This window comes from Thamnophis elegans, chromosome 5 (assembly GCF_009769535.1).
Source record: "Thamnophis elegans isolate rThaEle1 chromosome 5, rThaEle1.pri, whole genome shotgun sequence".
Classification (NCBI taxonomy): domain Eukaryota; kingdom Metazoa; phylum Chordata; class Lepidosauria; order Squamata; family Colubridae; genus Thamnophis; species Thamnophis elegans.
Window position 1 is genome coordinate 75006217 of NC_045545.1, and position 23763 is coordinate 75029979.

General features: G+C 37.5%; 1 protein-coding gene across 1 annotated transcript in view; it reads right to left on the reverse strand.

Annotated features, from left to right (window-relative positions):
- Window positions 1-23763, reverse strand: part of STK4 (serine/threonine kinase 4) — a 71668-nt gene that overhangs the window by 32671 nt on the left and 15234 nt on the right. The window contains exons 7-9 of the mRNA XM_032218930.1: window positions 22111-22248; window positions 21516-21644; window positions 15147-15333 (exon numbers count right to left, since the gene is read on the reverse strand). Of these exons, the coding sequence (XP_032074821.1) occupies window positions 15147-15333; window positions 21516-21644; window positions 22111-22248 (454 nt within the window). The remainder of the gene's footprint in view (window positions 1-15146; window positions 15334-21515; window positions 21645-22110; window positions 22249-23763) is intronic.

Below are 23763 nucleotides of genomic sequence, written 5' to 3' on the forward strand. Positions count from 1 at the left end.
AAAACAAACAATAGACAATACAGCATGTTAAAAAGAAAACACAACAATTGCCAGAAGATAAGCTCTGATGCAGGCTTTTAACACTGCTCGGTCTGACTCGGATTTACTGGACCTCCAGCGGCGCTCTAGGCGTCTCTTTTGGCATTTCATCTCCGGAGATCCTCAGTAAACCAAGGAGCCCTCCTGGATCCACTGCCTTGAATCGGCCGTAAAGGCGCAATCTGGTTGAGAGCCTCCGACGCTGCTGAGTTCCAAGCAGCAACCAAGGTCTCCATCGGACTGTGGACAAGAGTATCAGGCACAACGCCAAGCGCCGTCTGAAAGCCCTGAGGGTCCATAAGGCACCTGGGGGTGGAACCACCAAAATCCCAATTGTTAAGGTTCTATATTCTTGCACATTTTTTAAAAAGTGATTTGCTAAGAAGCTGGCCCATGTAACTCTAGAATTATGCTGGCTAGTATGCTGGCCAAATAAAGCCAAACTGATATGCCCTACAAAACAATGGAATTCATATAAACCGTTTGTAAAATAGAAGTATCTGCAAAATGAATCATACAAAGACATTAAATCATCAATAATCCCAGCTTATTTACCAAGATGATTCATATATAAATGTGATATTGTTTTGAAGAGTGATGGATTTCTGCCATGTAAATTGCCACCTACACACATTTCTGAATTTGCTCTGCAAGATCAAATCAATGTGTCCAAATTGTTAAAGAAAAATAACTTACTTCTGAAATCTTGGGAGTGTTTCACATACTATAATGTATATCTTTTGAAGATTTTTATTAGAATCTTTAACCTGGTATGGTTAGACATAGGGATTATCAGAGGCAGTCCAGAATTTGCATATCAAAAAGATCCAAGTCCTAAAATACAAACCACTTTTTAAGCCAGGGTGTGTGGAACTATGACCCATTTTATGACTTGGGGACTTCAAATCCCAGAATTCCTGAGCCAGCATGGAAGTCCCCAAGTCATAAAAGGGCCATAGTTCTATACTTCTGCTTTAGGCGAATATAAGGTTCACTCACAAACCCATTTCCCACACACATACTTTCAAAATACAAGTGCAAATATGGTGCATATATGCACAAAAACCTCCATCTAGAAAATAAGTAGAAATTCTTGTGCTATTTCTCTTCTCTTATTCATTACCGGTAGTTCCTGTACCTCTTTACCACTCTACCAGCTGATGCTGTCCAATCACTTAAACTGTCCTCCGATACCAAAGGCCTAAGGCAAGAAGCTCCCTTTCTATTTTTTTGTTTTAAGCTTTTTCCAGAGTTGGGGTAGCCTTCTAAAGCTAAGGATTACTTTCAACAGCCATTTCCATGATGTATAATTATAGCCTTTTATTGTCATTGTACATCATGTATACAACAAAATTGATGTGAGAAGGCATCATTTCTAAAATTAAATTAAAATAGTGATAGAGATATTGGTTCTTTAGTTTGGAAACATATTCCAGTTATTTTTCATTTTTATTATTTAAAAAAGGGAGAGACTGGCCAATTATCAGAGATAACCCGGAAATTTCAGATCTCAGCAACTATAAAACAGGTATTTGCAAATAACTTTGCCCAGAACCAGTCTTTACTAAACAATCTTAAATTGAGAAACAGATGTTTGTTCAACTCACCAGGAGTCCTGACTTGATGTAATATATGAAAATCAACAGTGTCTTGTTTCCTGGCATCTTAGGCTAAAAGAACTGGAAAAGTCAATTACCCTCCTGCCAGATTATATATTACTCAGATAAATAAGAGGGGCCTAATGGCTGAGTGATTAAAGACACTGAGCTTGTCATTTGGAACAGTCAGGAGTGAGCCCCCATTACTTGCCTCAACTCCTGCCCAACTAGGAGTTCAAAAGCATACAAAAGCAAGTAGATAAACAGCTACCACTTCAGTGGGCAGGTAATAACATTCTGTGTGCCTCGATGTATAGTCATAAGGGCCCTATGACTACAGAAATGTCTTTGGACAACGCTCAATCCATTGGCTAATGAACAGACATCAGCACCGCCCCCTAGAGTTGGACTCGACTGGACAGGAGAAACCTTTTACAGATAAATAAATACATGTACCACCAGACATAAAACAGTTGTATCACATTGCTGGACTATTTATTTACTTGCGGAAATACATTAAAATTAAAGTAGCACACAAATGTAAACTTTTTATTACTGTTTCATAGCTGTTCATACCATGAGGTTTCAGGGAACTCATTACACAGTTCTGCTTCATTTTAATGTAGCCCTACCTGATTTTAATGTAACTGTGTAAAGGACCTGACTAAGTTTCTTAAAACTTTCAACAAGAACAGAACTATAATGCATAGGGAGAAAACAAACAAGAGATTTGCTTACTCCCTGAATGAGCCAGGCTACCTAGAAAGTAGTGCAACATTTCAAAGAATCAGCCATGATAATTCAAGCTCCAACAATGTATATTAAAGTTGCTGCAGTTAAAAAGCAGTTGGATCTTGGGATTGAGCTGAGAGTTCGACGCAAGGTGGACCAACCTCTGCCTCACAGGGCTTCCCTGATGCTCTTAAACAAGTGCCGAGTTTTTTCAAATAATTCCATTTTTTTGTATGTCACAAATACCCTACTGGGTGGGTAGCAAACACTCTATAGTTGATAAGAGAGTGGGTGCCTCAGAGAGTGGTAATGGCTTAAAAATATTGCAAATTCTTCAATTATCTGCACAGATAGCTAGCCATCCACAAAAGACTCTTACTAGGAAAAAGAAAAAAAAAGGCATGCCCTAATAAAATAAGAAATAAATTGGGGAGTGAAGCATTTAGTTTTGGGATTTCTGTAACTTCTATTCTTTTAATAAACCTGGCTAGAGAAGCTTATTTGAGAATCTTAGTTCAGGATGTACTTGGCTGTCCAAAGTGTTGACACTGTGAGATGAAATCTTCTGGCAAATGAGAGCTCAGCAACTGGCCATACCCATCACTGTAGCCACTCTCTGAGGTCATCTCCCGTATGTTATAAAACCGTAATTTCAAACGTTTAATGAATCAATTTTTATTATTTGTAATCCTATATGTGTGTTGACAAAGACAGAATGAAAAAAACTTTATAAGGATAATATTCTATTCATGGCAGAGACAAATGACAAAGTGAACTCCCATAAAAAGAGGGTCAATTGTTAATATTTCAAGGTATGCAAGGGAGTCTGTCTATACAGTCTAAAATATTAATATAAATCTTTAAAATGCCAATAGTATTTTAACCAGCATTCCTAGAAGTATTCAAGTATAAAAGTATCTATAGATTTCTGAATTATTAAGACCAGAACTTTCTCCTGCTTACTGCAATTTTCTCTTTGAAACTCATTTTACATAACGATATGATAAAGTACCACAGAAGTACAGAGGCAAAAAATAATAATAATTGAATGTCTAACTCAGAAATATCGATCACATAAGTCTTACATTTAGTAATGAGAGACATCTGTTATTTTATTAGATCATAGTAACAGAGGGATAGCAAAAGTAATAGTCAATGGCTAAGATACGGTAGAATAAAGAAAATAGATACTATAGAATAAAGAGAAAAAACAAAAATTGCAGGGGGAAAATGGGGAGATTGGGGGTGAAGTATCTGCAGGTCCCAGACTGTGTTTCAATGATTAGATAGCCTAGACCAGGGGTGTCAAACTCACTGCCCATGGGCCGGATGTGTCATGTGCTGGCCTCACCCCCATCCGGTTTAGCGAAGGGGGAAAAGGCCCAATATGTCACATGACGGCACCATGACAACGCAAGTTTGACACCCGTGGTCTAGACATTTGTATCTGAATACAGATGTTTTTTTAAACATTTATATTTTATAATCTAGAGGTTTCTTTTTAATCTAGGGAAACCGAATTGATCACTCTTGAAGATAACTTCCAACGGGACCTGCAGTACCACCATGCTGATCCTGTTAGATTGACTCTCAATAGCACAAAGCTTCAATAAGTACTCTTCTGAACCACCTGCAACTGTTGGGATTGAAGCAAACTGTTTTATAGCAATTCTGCTCTTCCCTAAGCAGTGTTGAAAGTGAAGGAGGAAGAAAGTTCATGCTTCTGATCAGCCCAGTATGGGCTGACCCAAGGCATGGGTAACATTTATGAAAGCTCTGGACAAAATCATCTGTTGGTCAATGTTAAGATTATTATCACTATGCTGATGATAACTAAACCTCTTCCTTGGGCTAAAAGAGAAATTAAATGGATGTTCTGACCCAGGATCTGTCAGGGACTTGATGGATTGAAAGAGGCTCAAGTTGGATTCCTTGCAAGACAGAGTGGCTGTTTGTTCAGAAATCTTGTGCCTGAGAAGCTCCAAATTTGGCTCTGTATGTGGTTGTTTTTTCCCTAAAGGAGCAGTTCCCTGACCAAAGACTTCAGCAGAACATCTCTGTTTTGTTTAAATGTTTCTTGTTTGCTTTTGACATAACAAGTATGAAGCCAGCCATTGTGTTCCTAATTGGTGGTTATTCAGTAAACCTTAGTTAAACAAACTTTGACTGTGTAGTGTGTAAGTCAGGTCTATCATTAAAACAGAAAGACGTGCTCGGTACAAAGTAACCAGCTGTTATTTATCCCCTACTTTTTATGTACTCAATAAAAACAATTTTGTGATAAAGTGCTAAATGCTTAGACATCAGATCTCAACTTGTATGCAATATCAATAATGCTACATGATTTCAATATTCTTAAGCTTTACAACTCATAGATTTTTTAAAAAAATGCATAAAAAGCCATTCTGGAACAGAAAGAACTTATCTGCAACCATAATAAACCCATTTCTTATAAAAGTTATTTTCAAAACTGGAAACCAGGCATAAGATATAACAGGGGAAAAAAACCCTGTTATTAAAGCACCTTCAGCTCTCCCTTAAAAAAATATGTGATCAATCATGCTTTGTCTACACATTTAAAGGATGCTGTTCTGAGGCTCCTATAATTATACTGTTTCAGATCTCCAATTTTACTGAGAAAATAGAGCCATTGCTCTGCATGAAAAATTACCAAGTGAAAAGTTTATTGAACGAAGCAGATGAGCTTTACTTTTCTAATATAATGATATGAGAGAATGACCTTGGGAGACAAAAGGAAGAGCTGCATTTTGCTGTTCTCCCCTGGATTGGAGCAAATTCTGTCCCAGCTGCTATATTAGTTTTATGATAGCATTCTGTAAAAAATTAGTTACTTATACAGCCATGTTTTGCTGGTGTTGTAATAATGTTGCAGCTGGGTAATGGGTGGGTGGGGAAGTGTCCCCTGAGGACTGCAGACCATTACAAAAAATCCAATCAAAATTTTGTGCCTCTCTTAAGAAGAAAATAAGAGTCTTAAAAGACTGATGTGAGCCCTTTGAGATGGTCCAGACAAGAAGCAAAATTATGAGTGCTTCCTCTATCTTTGTTGTAAGATTATGTTAACAGAATTTTGAAGGGTGGGAAAAATTTCTCCCTACCTCTTTCTACTCTCTGGAAAACTCAGAGTCTCTTTTGAGAAACTTCCCACGCCTCCTTCTCATCTTCTGTGGACTGTAACTCTTCCTCCTGTCTCCAACGTCATTCCCACATACCCAAAATAGCAGCCATAATTTTGTGTATAGGCAAAAGTGAAGGTCATCATTTTATGTATGGGTGCAACGCACCGTCTGATACTACAGAACCATTAGCTTATGAAAGGGTTCTTGAAAAAGAATCTTTGAGCAATTCAGGGATTGCACCCCAAAAAAACCAATTTCTGTCTCCAAGCTCAACAGTAAAAATAGTACTTTAAAATTTACACGTTTGTTGCTTTTGTGATGTCACAATCTCTTCAATCTGAATGTCCACTGTAAACATAGGATGTTGATACAAAAATATGAAAATTAAAAAGATCACAGTGAACGACATACTGTACTTAGCACAGGGAAAATCCACGTAATCAGAAATGAATCTAAATCAGAGTTCAGGGGAAAGCTGGACCAAAATGTCATAGATTTCTTGGGATGTTCAATCCCATAGGTTTAAGACACCCCAAGCGTAGTTTTAACAGCCAGATTGTAGTTACCTGCATTGAAAGGGATAAAATGCTCCCCTTGTTTTTTCCTAGTACATATTACATAGTAGTAATATGAGGCAGTGGCAAACAATAAAAATGAAACTAAAGAACATCCTAATTCAGGTCAATAAAACTTATATTACTCTTTCACAACATAATACTTATTGGGAGGAAGCAAATATTTTAATTCACTCAAAGAAGTAAAAAGCATTAAACTGCCTTCTTGCCAAAACCAATAAGTATGAATGAATGTTATTCAAGTACCGACCTTGAAAAGAAAAGTACTAGCAAATATTCTATCTCTTTGTCCAAACAATAGCTAAAAATAAAGCCAATGAGCATTTTCTTAGCAGGGTCTGTTTTACTTCTCAACGTTCTTTCTCTATTTTAAATGTTTTTATACCAGCCTTCATCAAAACAGATTTAAGGATGACATAATCATGGAGGACATAGGCTTGCAGGACCCAATCAGAACCAAACACAAAATGCCAGATGAGGGTAGAAAATTTCCTACTATGCCCTATGAATTAAATGTTACATATTTCTGACGAATAAAATTTTCACTGAAAATGTGTCTAAGAAGAAAAAAAAGGTATTTTACTCCCAACAGATAAACAGCATACGTAGTTTATAAAGAAACGGTTTATAATTTATTTCTATTATTTAACACCAGGCGTGAAATACAAGCCATTCTAGGATATTAATGATCCCAATTCAACTGCATTTAAAACACCATTTAGTTATAGTGATCATTTCCCATGAAGAATCCTATACAAGGCTGATAAATTTTTACAGCTAAATCAATTTAATGAAATGTGAAAGAAATTATTACTGCAGAAGTGATAAGCAGAAAAAGAGAGCTCTAGAAATAAATGAATGTGGAACACTCCATGTATTGAATAAGGCACAAGTCACTTTGCAAAAAATGATATTCTTCTCTAAATTTCAGAGCCACAAAGATAATTTGCAGGTCAACTTGACATTGGTTTTTAATGGATAGGAAACAGTAATCATTCTTTACATACCGTGTTCAATAGTGTTTCTCAACCATAGCAACTTTAAGGTAAGTAGACTTCAACTCTCAGAATTCCCCAATTTTGGGAATTGAAGTCCACTTATCTTAAAGTTGTAAGGCTGAGAAACACTAGTAAATCAGGTTCCAGTTTTAATTCATATCATTGTTGGATGTGTTCTTTTTAACTCATTCTCCTGAAAACTGCTGCTTGCACTCCCTAACATATTTATCTCCACACACTCACATGTTTCTTTGTACATCTATGTCACAATCTTCCTTCTTTTTGTTATTTTATTTCTCAGTTTATGAATCTTTTCACATTCTTTTACTTTTGGGGTTTTGCTTGCTTCATTTGACAGTATATCTTAAAGAAGTGGTAACCGCCATGAAATTTATGCATTTGAGACATGTCAGTAGGATGCAATCTTGTCCACCCACCTACCCCCATTCATCAACTTGTTAAAAGCATATTTTCCTGGGTCTGCATCTAAAGGATGACCCCCAGGGAAAAGTCCAGGTAAGAAAGCCCAGACACATGTAACCCAGACCCTCACTGAAGCATCTTTGCTGCTTTGCAGCCAAATAACTATATATCCCTAGATTTAACATGACAAAAAACTCAGAAAAACATTTCCCGATGAATGTAATACTAACACAGATATTTATTTCGGTCTCTTATTTATACATTGTATGTGTCGGGGGTCCCCAATCCCTAATCTGTGGACTGGCACTGGTCTGTGGTATACCAGAAACTGGGCTGTGCAAACAAGTGAAGCCTAATCCATGGGATCTAGGCAGCACATGAAGCCCCGCTCCCTACGATCCGTGGAAAAATCTCTCTCCATGGAACCGGCCCCTGGTGCCCAAAAGGTTGGAGGACACTGGTATATGTGGCAGAGTTTCTGTCTATAGGCAAAAAACAATAAAGGAAACCACTTAGAAGTAACTTTTTGTGTCTTTCTTGGTTTTTGGAGTCTGACGATATAAATAAATATTAGGGACATACTGTATATAGATCCCAAATAATCCTTATGCTATAGTTAGAATTCAGTAATTGTTTTTAACATTGTTAGTAACACCAAGGAGAAAATAAGTTCTGTGTGAACTTTCTACTAATGTATCATTTGAAGTTATGTTGGAGCTCCCCCTTTTGATTAACTGCTCTCATCGCTGTATCTTTTAGTTGATGCTCCACTACATCACTTTTTCTGCTAGTCAGATAAAATTAACATAAAATTACACAAAAATTCACAACTCACTACAATCCATATTAATTTAAAGTAGGAAGATTTCGTGCAGAATTCACACATCATATTTAGAAATAAAAGTCCTGTAGGCCAAGAAAAATTGAGTGGAAAGTTGCAAATTCTATCATGTTTTGAAAGATCACATAGATAGAAGTTAAACGATTTAAATCAAGAGCCTTCTATTTCATCTAAATCCAAAACTGTTGCACTTTTTGTCAGTGAAATAACATAAACCCAAAAATAAACCATGGACTTAAGGGGAAAAAATCTGCCTATAGCAGAAAAGACAAAGACTCCATCTTAAATTCCTATCTTACAATGATGAACTTGAAAATAACTATTGAATAAGGCATTTATTGAGAACATACGCTTTGTTCTCAAACTGGACAAAGCAGAAAATAGTCCAAGCAAGCATTTTATAGCCATGTCCACTTGTAGTATAAGCATCTGTAAATGTCCTATGCAATAACCATCTCTAATATCTGTGCTACACATCACTAGTTGTGATACTGTGCTACTCACACTAGCTTTTCCTTATTTAAATTTTGTATTAAGCTCAATGGCAGATTCAGATAGCTGAATATTTTTTTGGTTTTGCTTTCCATTAAATTTCACAGCTTATTATGCCTTCTGCACCATCTTAGTGACATTCTCAGTAACATAACATCAGTAACATTCATACCCAACTGGATGCCTTAGTTACAAACAGATAAACATTTAATAAGAAAATACACTAGCATTATAACTCTAAAGCCAAAATTTCTGCACACAGAAGGGCATGGAGTATAAAATATAACTATAGAACTGAGAAAAGGCAAGAGGAAACAAAAAGGAAGATAAAGAACAGTCATCAACAAATCACCTGTTGAACTAGAACTAACGAAAGTGAAAGCACCAGAACTATGAAAATAGAACCTACATGATGTTGTAAATGCAATTGTTTTACCAGTTTCTGGTGAGCATAATGGGCACCCAGACTTTCAGACTGAGTCATGAAATGATCCCTGAACCACTCAAGAGGTTAGGTTTTTTCCTTATTTAAATTAAGATTAAATACAGTGATATGGTGGTTGTGCAACCTAGGTGGATTAATATTCAAAGAATTAGTGCAAAGTAGAATAACCTGAGTAGACAATTAATAATCCATCTGCCAGTCTCTGGCATCACCTTGGCTCTACATGGGCTAAAAATCAGGTCATGAATTCATGAACCTTGCAACAAAATCAAAACACAGTGGACAATCCAAAATATATGTCCAATATTCAAGGAGATATGACAGCACCTAGTATAGAATTCAAAGCAGAACTCTTGATCACTATAAGTTCTGCAAGTTCAGATATGGGTAAATCAAAAAACACACTAGTCTGTGTCTATTTGACGGTATTATGCATGGTTAATTTAGTCAATATTTTCTCAACCTGATTTCCTACGTTTATTGATCTATAATTTAACCATGCAGAATTGGCTGAGAGAACAAACAGTAAACTAAAATATGATGTGCTAAATTGTGGTTGCTTGGTCTCTTAATAATCACTATTATTTTCCCTTATTCTTGTTTAGAATTGAGCCTTACTGAGAACTGCTGGGACCATTTTTATGCTGTCAATCATTACATACTCTAGAAGAAACTCTCCCAATGAGGACTGATTCCCAATAAGCCCCTTTTCAAGGGATGGCTTGTTCTTCAAATGTCTACGTCTCCTTAAGCTTGAACTCAAAAAATGCTTGGGTTTCTTGAGCTTTGGACATATTTTTCAGAATTAGGTCTGATTATTTAGCCTCCTGTACTTCTAAACAATGAATGGCCCTCAGAACATCAAGATTTTATCTCGGTTCCGGGGGAGGTGTTGCCGCCGTCGGCAGCTTAATGAAGCTGCCCTCAGAGTTCTGGTTCGTATATCTATTTAAGATCTTAGATAACTCTTTTCCATTAAGGAAAAAGTAGGGAGGGACCCTCAGCCAGTTAGAGTCCTCTTTGAAGTTCGTAGCCTTTTTTTCTTTTTGGCTGCGAACGAAAGAGAGTGAATCAACGAAAGCTGAGTCATTTACTCCGGCCAGATCTTCTCAGCTGTTTTTTTTTTCAGCTCTAGGCAAGTTACTTCCCCCCCCCCCCCCCAGAACAAACCTTTGTAATTAACCCATTTAAGATTAATCCGGGCAGTGAACATACCTGTGAATTTTTCCTTTTTTTCTATTTAAAATACCAGCTTCAATTTTATAAAAGACTCCTTTTGTTTAACCTTTTTTTTTCTTTAAAAAAAAATGGCGATTTTGTAACTTCCGCATTTGCTATAACGATATATCTTCAACTTCCTGGACAGACTTAAGGGATTACAAACTAATTAGCCCTGTTCCCTCGAAGAGTTCTTTTTATTGATTGCCAGGGGCTTGTTGAAACTACCTTATCTCAAATTAACGTGAGTAGAGACTCTGTTTGCTTCCCTTTTTATCATGGCACCGAAATCGAAACCCAGACGCTCATCTCAGGCATTTGTCACAAAGCCGCTGTCCTTGCCTTCTACGCCCCCTACTGGAGATTTGCTAACGAAAGAATTTCTTTTTGAAATCCTTAAAGAGTTCAGAGAGGAAATGCAAAAATTTATTTCAGACTTTTATGACAGACTTGATGCCAAGATTGCTCAAACAAAGGAGGATATGATCGAGGTTATGAATGTTATGACAGATTATATTGCTGGAATGGAGGATAAATTGGAACTTTTGGAAGAAGCTAATTCCAACCTGACATCTAAAATTGAAATATTACAACAGGAAATCCAAATTGCGCAAAAACAACTTGTCATGATAAATTATAAGAAGACTGAGTCTGCAATAAGAGTTAGGGGATTGCGTGAAAATGAGCAGGAGAATTTGAAACAGACCTTTTTTGAGGCTTTTAGTCGCTCGGTGGGAAGTCCGGGACTTATCTTTGATTGGCAGATTCAAAAAATCTATCGCCATAATTCGTATGTAGCAAAACAGCGACAACTTCCGAGGGACATAATTATATATTTCGCCACAAGAGAATCCAGAAACGCGATAATACAGGAGTTCTACAATAATAGGCTGCGAATTGATGGACAGGATTTGATTGTTTTCAAGGAAATACCACCTCAGATATTAAGAGCCAGAAGAGACTATGCCTTCTTAACTAAGGAACTCAGAAACTCCCAGATACAATACAGATGGGAAGTGCCGTTTGGTATTACTGTTACATTTGATAACCAAAAACATTGCCTCAACTCTGTTTGGGAAGCCCGAGATTTCTATTACAATATTCTGAAGGCGGGACTTCCTGAATTACCTGGACATGGAGAAAGACAAGGAGAAGGAGAAGAGAAACAGCGGAACACGTGGCTACAAGGCAAGAGGCATTGCTTTCCCCCTCCAGAAGGGCAGAAGAGTAGAGAATAAAGACTTAGTTATGCTTCTAAAATATTTGCTTAATTTTTAATCTGAATAATACTTTGTGATTTCTGTCTTGGGTAAAACGGTATAGCTGCATACTGACGAAGAGACATTGAGACTGAAAGAGACTGAAAGAAGTGGCGATGATTTTGGAATATATATTGTATGGGATTTAAACAGGATTCGATGGATAACTTTGAATTTCTACTTTAATTGTTCATGATTTATTTTTTAGGGAGAGGAGAGCGGAGATCGTGATCTTCTTGGATTGTGGTTCGGGTTGAATGGGGCTGGGAAGTGTGGGGTAGATGGGAGGGTAGTGAAGGTTTAAGTAGAGTTTGTTTTGAGACAGAAAGTAAGCTGATCTTTGTATAAATTGTTATTTGAATATAATGTTTGGAAAGATAGAGTCTGCAGGAAGGTGAAGCAAATATAAGAGGAGTACGGATGAAAATAAAATATATATATGGACACGGGTAAAGGCAGGATGGGAGGAGTTGGAAAAGGAAACCGAGAGAAGTATTTGAATGTTTAAATGGTTTAATAGAGAAGGAGGTAAAAGAGATAAATCAAAGGTTTGGATATTTAGATAAAGAGATAAGGCCTTCGCTGGAATTCCATTTAATTAATTTACTTGGTTTCAATATAGTTTGAAATCCTGCAAGTAATAAAATAACTGAAATTAGGAATGAGGTACATTGTTTAAGATTTAAAAATGATGGGAAGCTGAGTTTAATGTAGAGAATTTGTTGATTTTTCCCGTTTTTCCTTTTTTTGTGTGTGTGTGCGGTTTTTTTTCTTTTTTTACTATTTCCTTTTTTTTTTTGTTTTTCATTTATTTTTTATCTTTTAATTCTAAAGTTATTTGATTTTAATATACTCCAGACTGTGCTTGATAAAGAGTTATGCCGGGTATGGGACCTGGGAAGCCGAAAGGGGGTTAGGGAGGGGGGTTTAGAGGGGGGAGGGTGGAAATACAGTCCCAATTTTCAGAACAATAAGAATGCACTTGTATACTGTTGCTCTCTTTTCTTTTTTTTTTCTTTTTTTCTTTTTTTTCCTCTTTTTTCTTTTCATTTTTCTTAATTTTAGAGTAAAATATAAACTGAATAGATTAATGAACTGTAGAGATACACCAAAGTGAGGAGTAGAGGGAAAGAAGAGGGAGAAGTAAAGAGGGAGTGAGAGGGGAATGTAAGGAGGGTGAGATGGAGGGAAGGGGAGAAAGGAATGTTTGAGGGGGAAGGGAAGTAGAAGAGGGGAATGTTGGAGGGGAGAAATGAAAGTTGGAGGGGGAGAAGAAAGGGTGTATGGGGGATTGAAGTGCTATGTTGGTTTTCTATGGTGGAAGATGAGTGGTGTTCATTGATTTTCCTTTTTTTTTTAAATGCACAGTATATAAGTGATTGTATAAAATGAAAATGAAAATGAAATAAACAGTTTTAAACGAAGATTTTATCTCCAATATTTCAAACTTCTATGGCAAACTAGTCAAATTTCAGAAATACTATTTTCTTTTCTTTAAAAAAAATGGGAATGCAACAGTGGTGGGTTCCGGATCCCGTCGCAACCAGTACGCTGTGACACCTCGGGCATGCATGCTGCGCACACATGTGCACCCACCACCTTGAGATGCTCCAGCTGTTCGGTGGAGGTTGCGCAGGCGCTGTATGCTGCATGTGGGTGCGCAAATAGCCCGGTTGGCTTAAATACATGTAAGGAATGCGGATGGGCCCTCCAAAACACCGTTCTGGTATGGTGGCTGCTGCTCCCAGCTGCCACCGGTACACCTGTACCAGTGTGTACCGGCTGGAACCCACAACTGGAATGCAAGTGGAGGGAAAGCCTCTACTCTGATCCTAACACACACACTAAAAAAAAATTTAAAGGCTGAAATCTTACCACCAACATTTGGTAGCAGAGTGGGGGCAGTCAGATATTTATGGTAAAATTGATGATGGCACTAGAGATCTCCTGCTTTCTTTCTGACTGCCCTCCCCGCAAAAAAACATTTAAAAGCACAGCAAACTGGAAAGAAATGTTTAACCCTGACTCCTCTTGGGATGTTATCATGTCATCCAGATGTTATTTTGCAGGTCAGATTTTCTCATGGTAGAAATGTTTTTTGGAACATGAATGATATAATGGGAGTAAAATACTACTTTGAATTTTCATTTCATTTTCATTTATCCAATAGTATTTAACAAAATTTCAGTATGTTAAACAAAAACCAGAAGATACAACTACACAATTTACAAATTACTAAATCTTTTTTTAAACTTTATTTTCATAGTAATAAACCCTTTACAGAGAGACCAATCATTGAGTAAGATAAATATGAGCCTGTCTGTCATTACAAAAAAACCATTTAGGTCAAAAGAACAAAATTCTAAAATTTTCCCATGGAAAGACATAATGAGAAGAATTCAAACTATGTGGAGGAAAATAACTTATAACAGCTCACAGGAAGTTAAGAGCAGCAACTAACTACATTATCCAATTACCATACAGAGCAGGCCATCTGCCACTGGTGTGCCCCAAAAGTCTTTGCCCCTCCCCTGGCCAGTTAGGACAGGATATAGGATAGTGGCAGAACCCTTTCAGTTCCATCACACCTCAAATTCATATAATGGCAGCAATGACAACTACAAGCTGATGCTTTTCGAGTCAGGTTGCCAGAAGATACTTAATATCCCACAAACATCTGTTTCAAATATAGTGCTCCCCCTAGCACTTTGAAATGGCTGATATCTGAGAAATATAACCTGATCACCTGAAAGGGTCCTTTGGGGCCATTTGCTGTGCTAGTATAAGGTTGATAAAAAGAATGTTTTACTGTAATAATAAGATTGTTTTTACCAAACCTGCTCTTGTATAAATGCATCTGTGGATAAGTCGATCCTCAGTTTTTTAATCAAAATGTATCACAAATGTGCCACCAAGATGTCCTGCATTTTTCATAGCACTTTTGTTAAGGGATCTGTTATCCACATGCATCTATGGAAAATACAGGTACTTATAAAATGTGTTACCATATATACTTGTAGATAAACCCAACCAGATGTTTTGGGTGCATTTTGGCATTAAAAATTCTAAATTTATTCACAATATATACGGCAAATGATTTTATTCAATAGCTAGCACCATATTTATTGTACACTGTTGCTACATAAAAAGTTCATTCATAAGAGTCTTCTTCTAGACCAATTAAATTTGTGCATCCAAGTGTGACAAGCAGTGGCTATAATACCTCCTTCTAAAACAAGGAAGTTCTTCTTACCTAGCAGAAGCAACCAAATTTACATGAATTATCACCTTTATTGGAAATATATTTAGTTAATTTTTTTCTATATTGAATTCCTGAACACCCTTTTTCCTGATTTCACTAAATAATACTTTTAAAAAGCACTTACTTTTCATGGTCCCCTCATCTTCCTCATCTTCCGCATTTATGACCATTGTTCCTAATTGTGATGCTAAAGTGTCATTGTATTCTATCATGGTATTGGCACCTTCACTCATTCCACAAGCAGCTCTGATTGTACCCATTTCTTGTCCCCTTGCTCGAACCATGGTCCTAGAATCAATTTCATCTTCTTCCTGCATTGAATGAGAAGAAAAACTTTTCATGTAAGTAAAATAATCCAGTTGTCTAGAATCATTCAAGGCATCATGGTTCTTCAATTACCATTAAAACAGAAGTGAAGCAAGAATAGAATTCTTTATTGGACACACAAGGAATTTGCCTTTGGTAGATAGCTCTCTGTGTACATAAGGGAATAAAATACATTAATCAAGAACAAAAAGTTTCAACACTTAGTGATAGTCAAGGTTACTAATAAGTTATCAAATCATAATAGGAAAAAATAACAATATAATTAGAAAGATACAAGCAACATGCTTATAGTCACAAGTGTGGAGAGATAGACACTAGGAAGAAAGATAAGAATAGTAATACATTCTTAGTAAAATATTGACAGTGTTGTGGGAATTGGTTGTTAAGCATAGTGATAGCATTCGAGAAAAAACTGTCTTTGTGTCTAATTGTTCTGGTGTGATATAGCATCATTTTGAGGGTAGAAGTTGAAACAATTTATGTCCAGGATGTGAGGGGTCTGTAGATATTTTCACAGCCCTCTTTTTTACTCCTGCAATATACAGGTCCCTCAATGGAAGGCAGATTGGTAGCAATTGTTTTTTCTGCAGTTCTAATTATCCATTGAAGTCTGTTTCTGTCTTGTTTGGTTGCAGAACCAAACCAGACAATTATGGAGGTGCAGATGACAGACTCAATAATTCCTCTGTAGAACTGAATCAGCAGCTCTTTGGGCCGTTTAAGCTTTCTCAGTTGGCTCGGAAAGAATATGTGGTTTGTTTCCAAATTTACTTCTAAAACTCATCAAACAGCATCAGATAGTTAGTCCTTGACTTATGACTGTAATTGAGCCCAAAATTTCTGCTGTTAAGTGAGACATTTGTTAAGTGAGTTTTGCCTCATTTTACAACTACTCTTGCTACACTTGTTAAGTGAATCACTGCAGTTGATAAGTTACTAGCCCGGCTGTTAGGTGATTCTGGCTTCTCCTACTGACTTTGCTTGACAGAAGGTTGCAAAAGCTGATCACGTGATCCAGGGACACAGCAACGGTCAAAGATATTAACAGATTTCCACTTATCTGAATTTTGATCACATGATCATGGAAATTGCTACAAAGATTGTAACTGTGAAAAATGGTTGTTGGTCACTTTTTTCACTGCCGTTGTAACTTTGAACGGTCGCTAAATGAACTGCTGTAAGTCGAGGACTACCTGCAATTTGTTTTCTTCTCTTGGTCACAAATGGACAGTAAAATATTCCTTCATGATATTTATTTTGTGACTGGAAGGAAAGACAAGGGGATGGCCTCCAGAAATGAGGTTGAAATTACAGTGGCAATGAGTACACTCTTAGAAGACTTGAAGGACCATGCTGGGGACTAATAATCTTGGAGGAACTTGATCTATGTCAGAGGTCTTCAAACTTGGCAACTTTAAAACTTCGTATTTCAAATGTTTTATTCATTTTCATTTTCAATTTTGTACATTCACTTATATACTGAATATTTGCAATAATAATGATATAATAAAAGAAAAAGAAAAAACCCAACCTAAACACAACTCATCATAAACCCAACCTGTCGCTTTCATACACCCCTTCTTCTCCCCCTCCAACTTTCCTTTCTCCCTCCAACAATCACCCCTCCTACTTCCCTTTCCCCTCCTATCTTCCTTTCTCGCCTTCCTCACCCTCCTTCCCCTGTCATCCTCCTTACATTCCCCTCTTCCTCCCTCCTTACTTCTCCCTCTTCTTTTCCTCTACTTCTCACTTTGGTGCATTTCTCTATTCATTAATCTATTCAGTTACTAAAAATTGCGCTAAAAAGAAAAGAGAAGGAAAAAAAGAAAAAGAAAAATAAAAAAAGAGAGAAAAATAAAAAGAAAAGATAAGGAACAACAGTATACAAGTGTATTCTTCTTATTCTATATATTGAGATTATATCTCCACCCACCCACCCCCAATGAATCCCCCTCCCTAATCCCCTCCGACTTCCCAGGTCCCACACCCGGCACAGTTCAATACCATTCACCTTCTAGAATATCTTATAATCAAATAGATTAACAATAATAATGAAAATAAAATAAAAAGAACACTCCGAAAAATAAAAAAAATAAAAATAAAAAAAATAAAAATAAAAAATAAAAATCTTTTGCATTATGCTCAGCCTCCCATCATTCTTAAAATTTAAACAGTATAGATCATTCCATTTATATTTTGTCTTCGTCCCTTGCTTCTTTGATATTTACCCCCATCTTCCTGTAGACTCTCCAAATAGCCTTTCTTAACCTTATATTCAAATAATAGTTTATACAAAAATCAATTTACCTTCAAATACAGAGCAGTCTAATCATACTTTCGCTACTCTTCTTCCTACCCCTCGTTTCTCATCTCCATTCCTCCCAAGCCCAAATTCCATAAGATTAGGATCTCGCTCTTCACTTTAAAATCCTAAGCTTTTTATGTTATACTTCAAGCATATAAATCCGTAAAATGTGTGCCCAAAATCCATACCACTTCATTCAGTCCCAAGATCCCTTCATCGATATCCCGCTCCACCTTCCCTTCTGCCCCACTCCTCCCGACTCCATTCATCCCAAACCGCAATTCAAATAAATCTTGGTCTCCGCTTTCCTCACACCAGAAAACAATTCATGCGCAGTTTGGATTAAAATTCAAATAAGTCTTATAAAGATCCCATACAATATCTGTCCAAAATAAGCGATGCTTCTTTCCGTTCCTCATCGGTACACAGCTTTACCATTTCATACCAAACAGGAATCCTAAAATTTTAATCAATCCAAAAATTTAAAAAGTATTTTAAAGACATCGCTGGATCTTTATTCTTTACTCTTCTGCCCTAACCGAAAGAGAAGGCAACCCTCTGCCTTATAACCACGTGTCCCGCTGCTTTGAAGATATGGCTAAATCCTCAGTTTCCGCTCTTCTGCCTCTCCGGTAGGGGGAGAACAACTCCCTCCGTCTTGTAACCAAGTGAATTGCTGCTTGTCTTTCCTTCACCTTGTCTTTCCACATTTCCGAGTGAATCAGGAAGCCCCGCCTTCAGAGTTTTATAATAAAAGTCCCGAGCTTCCGAAACAGAATTGAGACGAAATCTTTGATTCTCGAATGTAACTGTGATTCCAGCTGGAGCTTCCCATCTATACTGTATTTGATGATTTCTAAGCTCTTGTGTTAACAAAGTATAGTCTCTCCTTGCTTGCAGCATCTGGAGTGGTATTTCTTTAAAGACAAACAAATCCTGCCCATCGATTCGCAGCCTGTTGTTGTAAAACTTTTGAATGATCGCATTTCTGGATTCTCTTGTGAAAAAATATATAATTATGTCTCTTGGAAGCTGTCGCTGTTCTGCTACACACGAATTCTGGCGATAGATTTTTCGAATATTCCAATCAAAATTGAATCCCGGACTTCCCACCGCTTGACTGAAAGCCTCTACAAACGTCTGTTTCAAGTTCTCTCCTTTCTTTTCGGGCAGTCCTCTGACTCTTATTGCAAACGCCTTTCTGTTATAGTTTATCATTATAAGTTGTGTTTGAGTATCTCTAATCTCTTGTTGTAATGCTTGAATGTTGGAAGTCAAATTAGAATTAGCCTCCTCCAAAGTTTCCAGTTTAGTCTCCATTTCTTCGATATAATCTGTCAAAGTAGACATAGCCTCAAACATATCCATCTTTATATGGGCAATCTTGGTCTGTATTTTGTCGCATAAATCCAGCACAAATTCTTTGATTTCTTGTTTAAAATCATTGAGTATTTGAAAAAGAAGCTCCTGTGTTAAGGAATCTCCAGTAGGGGGTATAGGAGGCAAGGGCAGCGATTCTCTAACAAGTTCTTTAAGCACATGCGGGGGGGAGCGTTTTGCCTGCTTAGACCTGGAAGGCATTATAGATAAAAGCTGAGAATAAACAGATAAACAGTATCTTCACCTGCTCAGTTCTGAATAAGTTATTTGTAGATTTTGCTTGTTAATGAGGAGCAGTCTCCGGGGAGATAAAGCCGGTTAATTACGTCATCAATCACCAACACAGTAAAAACGCCATTTTGTTGAACAAAGAAGCTTCAAAGGAAAACGAGGCTGGTGTTTAGATAGTTATAAAAAAAGAAAATCTCAGGAGTAAAACCCGCTCGTGTTGGTCTTAAGTTACTTTAAGCAGTTTATCATTGTCCTGAGGGGGGGGATCGCCTGTCTAGGGCTGCAAAAAAAAGCAGCTGAGAAGAACTGGCTGGAGATAAGAGCTCAGTTACGCTGGATCTTTTCTCCGTTCGCAGCCCAAGAAAAAAAAGAAAAGGGGCTGTGAACTACGAATAAATCCTAGCACCTGAGCTTCTGCCTGCCCCTTTCTGCCAAAAAGGGGTGATATCTATTGATCTTAATTAGATATACAGACCAGAACTCTGAGAGGAGCTCCGTTGAGCTCCTTCGGCGACAGGCTCCGCCCCCAGGAAGTCGGCAACTTTAAAACTTGTGGACTTTAACTCCCAGAATTCTCCAGGCAGCATAGCTGCCTGGAGAATTCTGGGAGTTTAAGTCCACAAGTCTTAAAGTTGCCAAGTTTGGGGACCCCAATCTATGTGGTCACTGATGCTAACTTGATGGCCCACAATTCTGTCATTAAACGCCAAGAATGCAAGGCATGGGAACTCGGGATATCAATACATTTAAATTATATCTAATGAAATGCAGAGAAACATTTGTAATAGAGCAACCATGTTTCTAACTGAACTGGCTTCAATATATCAAAACGACCCGCAGGCAATAAGTTAGGGTGGCTAAAACAAAAAAGAGTAGCAAACTTATGAGAGGCGGCAAATACTACTTATTGAAGTTGTCTCCAACAACCTCTTTGTTAGAGAAATTAACAAAGTTCACTAAAACGACTGAAAAATAAAAATAGAAGAAAAAAGCAAACTTATTTAAGATGATGTTATACTTCTGAAGTAGATAATATAACAATAGCACTTAGACTTATATACTGCTTCACAATGCTTTATATCCCTAAGCGGTTTACAGAGTCAGCATATTGACCCACCACCCAACTATCTGGGTCCTCATTTTACCAACCTCAGAAGGTTGGAAGGATGAGTCAACCTTGAGCCTGGTGAGATTCAAACTGCCAAATTGCAGGCAGTTTGAAGGTAAGCAGAAGTAGCCTGCAGTACCGCATTCTAACCACTGTGCCATCGCAGCTCCATATAACTGATAGATTGCTCACAGTTCAAAGCAGGTGTCAAAAACCTTCCTGAGTGCGATAATTGTGCAACCACTATAGTTTGTTTATTAAATTATACCCATCTTTCATTTGGGAGCTCAAAGCAGCATTCATGCATTCCTTCTTCAGGTGCCTTATGGGGCTGAGCCTTGGCTTTGTAGAGTTTCATGGAACCTGCCAACATCTCATCCCTCCCAATACACAACACACACAAAACCTTAGAGAGGTTAAGTGATCACCTACTATCCACAAAGGAATGATCCTGTTACTTCTCTTCATAGGATAGGAAGGAAAGCGGTGAGGGCCAGAACACTGGGAAAGACTGCAGCAAGTTCATATTATAGTCTGTTGATACTTCACCTCTAAAGACGTGATTTTTTTTTCTAAGGAAAAGTTTCTACATTTAAGAAATTAAGAAATGCCTGAGCAGGGGTTTGCACTAGAAGCAGTGGTGGGATTCTGCCAGTTTAACAACCGGTTCAGAGATTGCGTGCTCCGCGCATGTGCACAGTTTTAACAAAACTTACCTGCCATGTTACTTCTGGGGAGTAACACAGCTGAGACGCAGCAATTCTCTCTGCCATGTGAATCCGCTGAGAAGATATAGGTAAGTAAAGCGCAGGGGCGGGCAGGCCTACCAGAGCAAACTAGTTCGCTCCCCAGCTGATCGTCAGAACTGCCAGTTCGGCCGAACTGGTCCGAACCAACTGAATCCCACCCCTCTCTAGAAAACCTCCAAGGTTCCTTCCAACTCTGTTATTCTATTCTATTCCTAATTAATTACTGTGTTGTTTTTAATTTTCAAGTTATGTCACATACTACTCAGAACCGGTCGGAACAGATTGCTACACAAATAGTAGCAATAAATAAATATTAAACAATAGTGTGAACAGTATGTGGAAAAAAAGAGTTTACAATGCTACTACAGAAAATGTTATGTCTTTATTACTCACTGAATTTTCTTCATCATCATGAAACATGTCACGCTGTTGAGCCTGCTGAATTTTTAGTTTAATATCCATTGCCTCATTAATCATATCTCGCAAGATGAAAACTCCTTTGGCATTTTTTACAAATGGGTGCTAAAAAACAGATATTAATTTTTTAACACAAAAGTTAAAGGCAGTAGAGAAAAAAATCAGAATCCAAAGTTGTGTTAATACAACTCTAAAGAGAATGCTAGTAGTAACTTTAATGCAAAACCAGGTCAATTTTGTTCAACTTATTGTATATAATGTATACAGAAAATGAAAAATTGATACACTATTCTATAATATTTTAATAAACAGAGAAGTCCAATCTGCAGGATTTAGTCAGTCCCTTTCAGCCTCTTTGGAAACTCCCAAACTCCCAAGCAAAATTCAGAGACATGATTTTTCAAAGTTTGATAAAATGAAATTGAAAGACCAAAAAAAAGGAGCGCTTCTCATTCTCTTCTCATCCCCATTAAAAGCTTAGAAGAAAACACTACTTTGTTAAGCTCTCCAAACATGTATGTGGAGGGAAGGGCTCCATATTTCCTTCTATTCCAGAATAGCAGATACTAACCTGAAGCAATTGCGTAGCAGTGGCTCTTTGTTCTGGACACTTCACAAGACATTGTTTTACAAAATCTGTAAATTCGTCTGACCATAGCTCTGGCTTTCGAAATGTTGGTGGTGGATTTGTTGGAATCATGAAAATTGCCTGCAAATAACAATATTGGTTTTTGCCCTTTGCTCATGTTGTATCTAAGCAAAAAATTGATGCACAAGAAAAATACTTTCAAGAGCCCAAAGGGTCAAAGCTTCCCTATCATTTTTCTGTAGATCAAAAATAGGAGTACAACTTCATGTGGCTATTTTTCTAATCACAACTACTAAAAACTGGTGGCACAGGTTTCTGCCATACTGACAATGGAAAAGAGATGAAAATTATAGCATTAATCCTGAAGTAGGTTTAAAAAAAAAAACCTTTCTCAAGAACCCAAAATCTGCCCAGATGTGAAATGGGTTCTTATATAATGTCATTCTTGGCCTCACAGAAAATATTAAAGGATAGCAATGTCCCACTTCAGAGCACAAGGCTGAAACAGGACATTCCTCTAGTCTTCCCCAACATATTAAATGCAATGGCACCCCAACTATCTGAATGGCCCAGATTGGAAAAGCTATTCTAGTGGTCTTCATCCTGTTTCAGTATACAGATAGTCCTAGACTTACAACAGTTTTTGTGATCATTCAAAGTAACAACGGCACTGAAAAAAGTGACTTATGACCGCTTTTCACACTTACCATATTTTTCAGAGAATAAGAAGCACCTTTTTTCCTCAAAAAAGAGGCTGAAAATCTGGGTGGGTCTTATACACTGAATATAGCATTTTTGCCTCCTGAAACCCCACCGCCTTCGCAAAATGGCCATGCATTGCTTGTAGGAGGCTTTCAGAGAGCTCCTGGGGGCTGGGGGAGGGCAGAAATGAGCAAAAAAAACAGCCCATTTTTTGCTCAATTTTGCCCCCCCCCCCAGCAACACTATAAGCTTCCTAAGGCTATTGATGCCCCTTTTTTTTGCAAACGGGTCATTTTTTGCTCGTTCTTGGCCCATTCACCTTGAGGAGCACTCTACAAGCCTCCTAAGGGCTATTCATGCCCTTTTTTTGAAAAACGGGCTGTTTTGGGGAGGTTTGCAGAGTGCAAAAACTTTTTTTAAAATTTGCCTCTTCAAAACCTTGGTGCGTCTTATACTCCAGTACATCTTATATTCCGAAAAATAAGGTACAACTGTTGTGGCATCCCCATGGTCATGTGATCAAAATTCAGATGCTTGGCAACTGGTTCATATTTATGTGGTTGCAATGTCCCAGTGTCATGTAAATCCCTTTTGCGACCTTTAGACAAGCAAAGTCAATGGGGAAGCCATAGTCACTTAACAACGGTATTACTAACTTAGTAACTGCAGTGATTCACTTAAGAAATGTGTCAAGAAAGATCATAAAATGGGGTAAAATTCACTTAATAAATTCCTCACTTAGCAACATAAAGTTTGGGCTAACTGTGGTTGAAAGTCAAAGACTACCTGTAATTAGCAACAGCACTACAATATATTTCAACATGGGCTACTTTACATATTTGCATTCAAATGACTTTGAACTTTACTGAATCCAACTTCCTGCTTAAAGTGGGTTGAAAATGATAAAAAATTTATTCTCTAAGAAGACTTAAG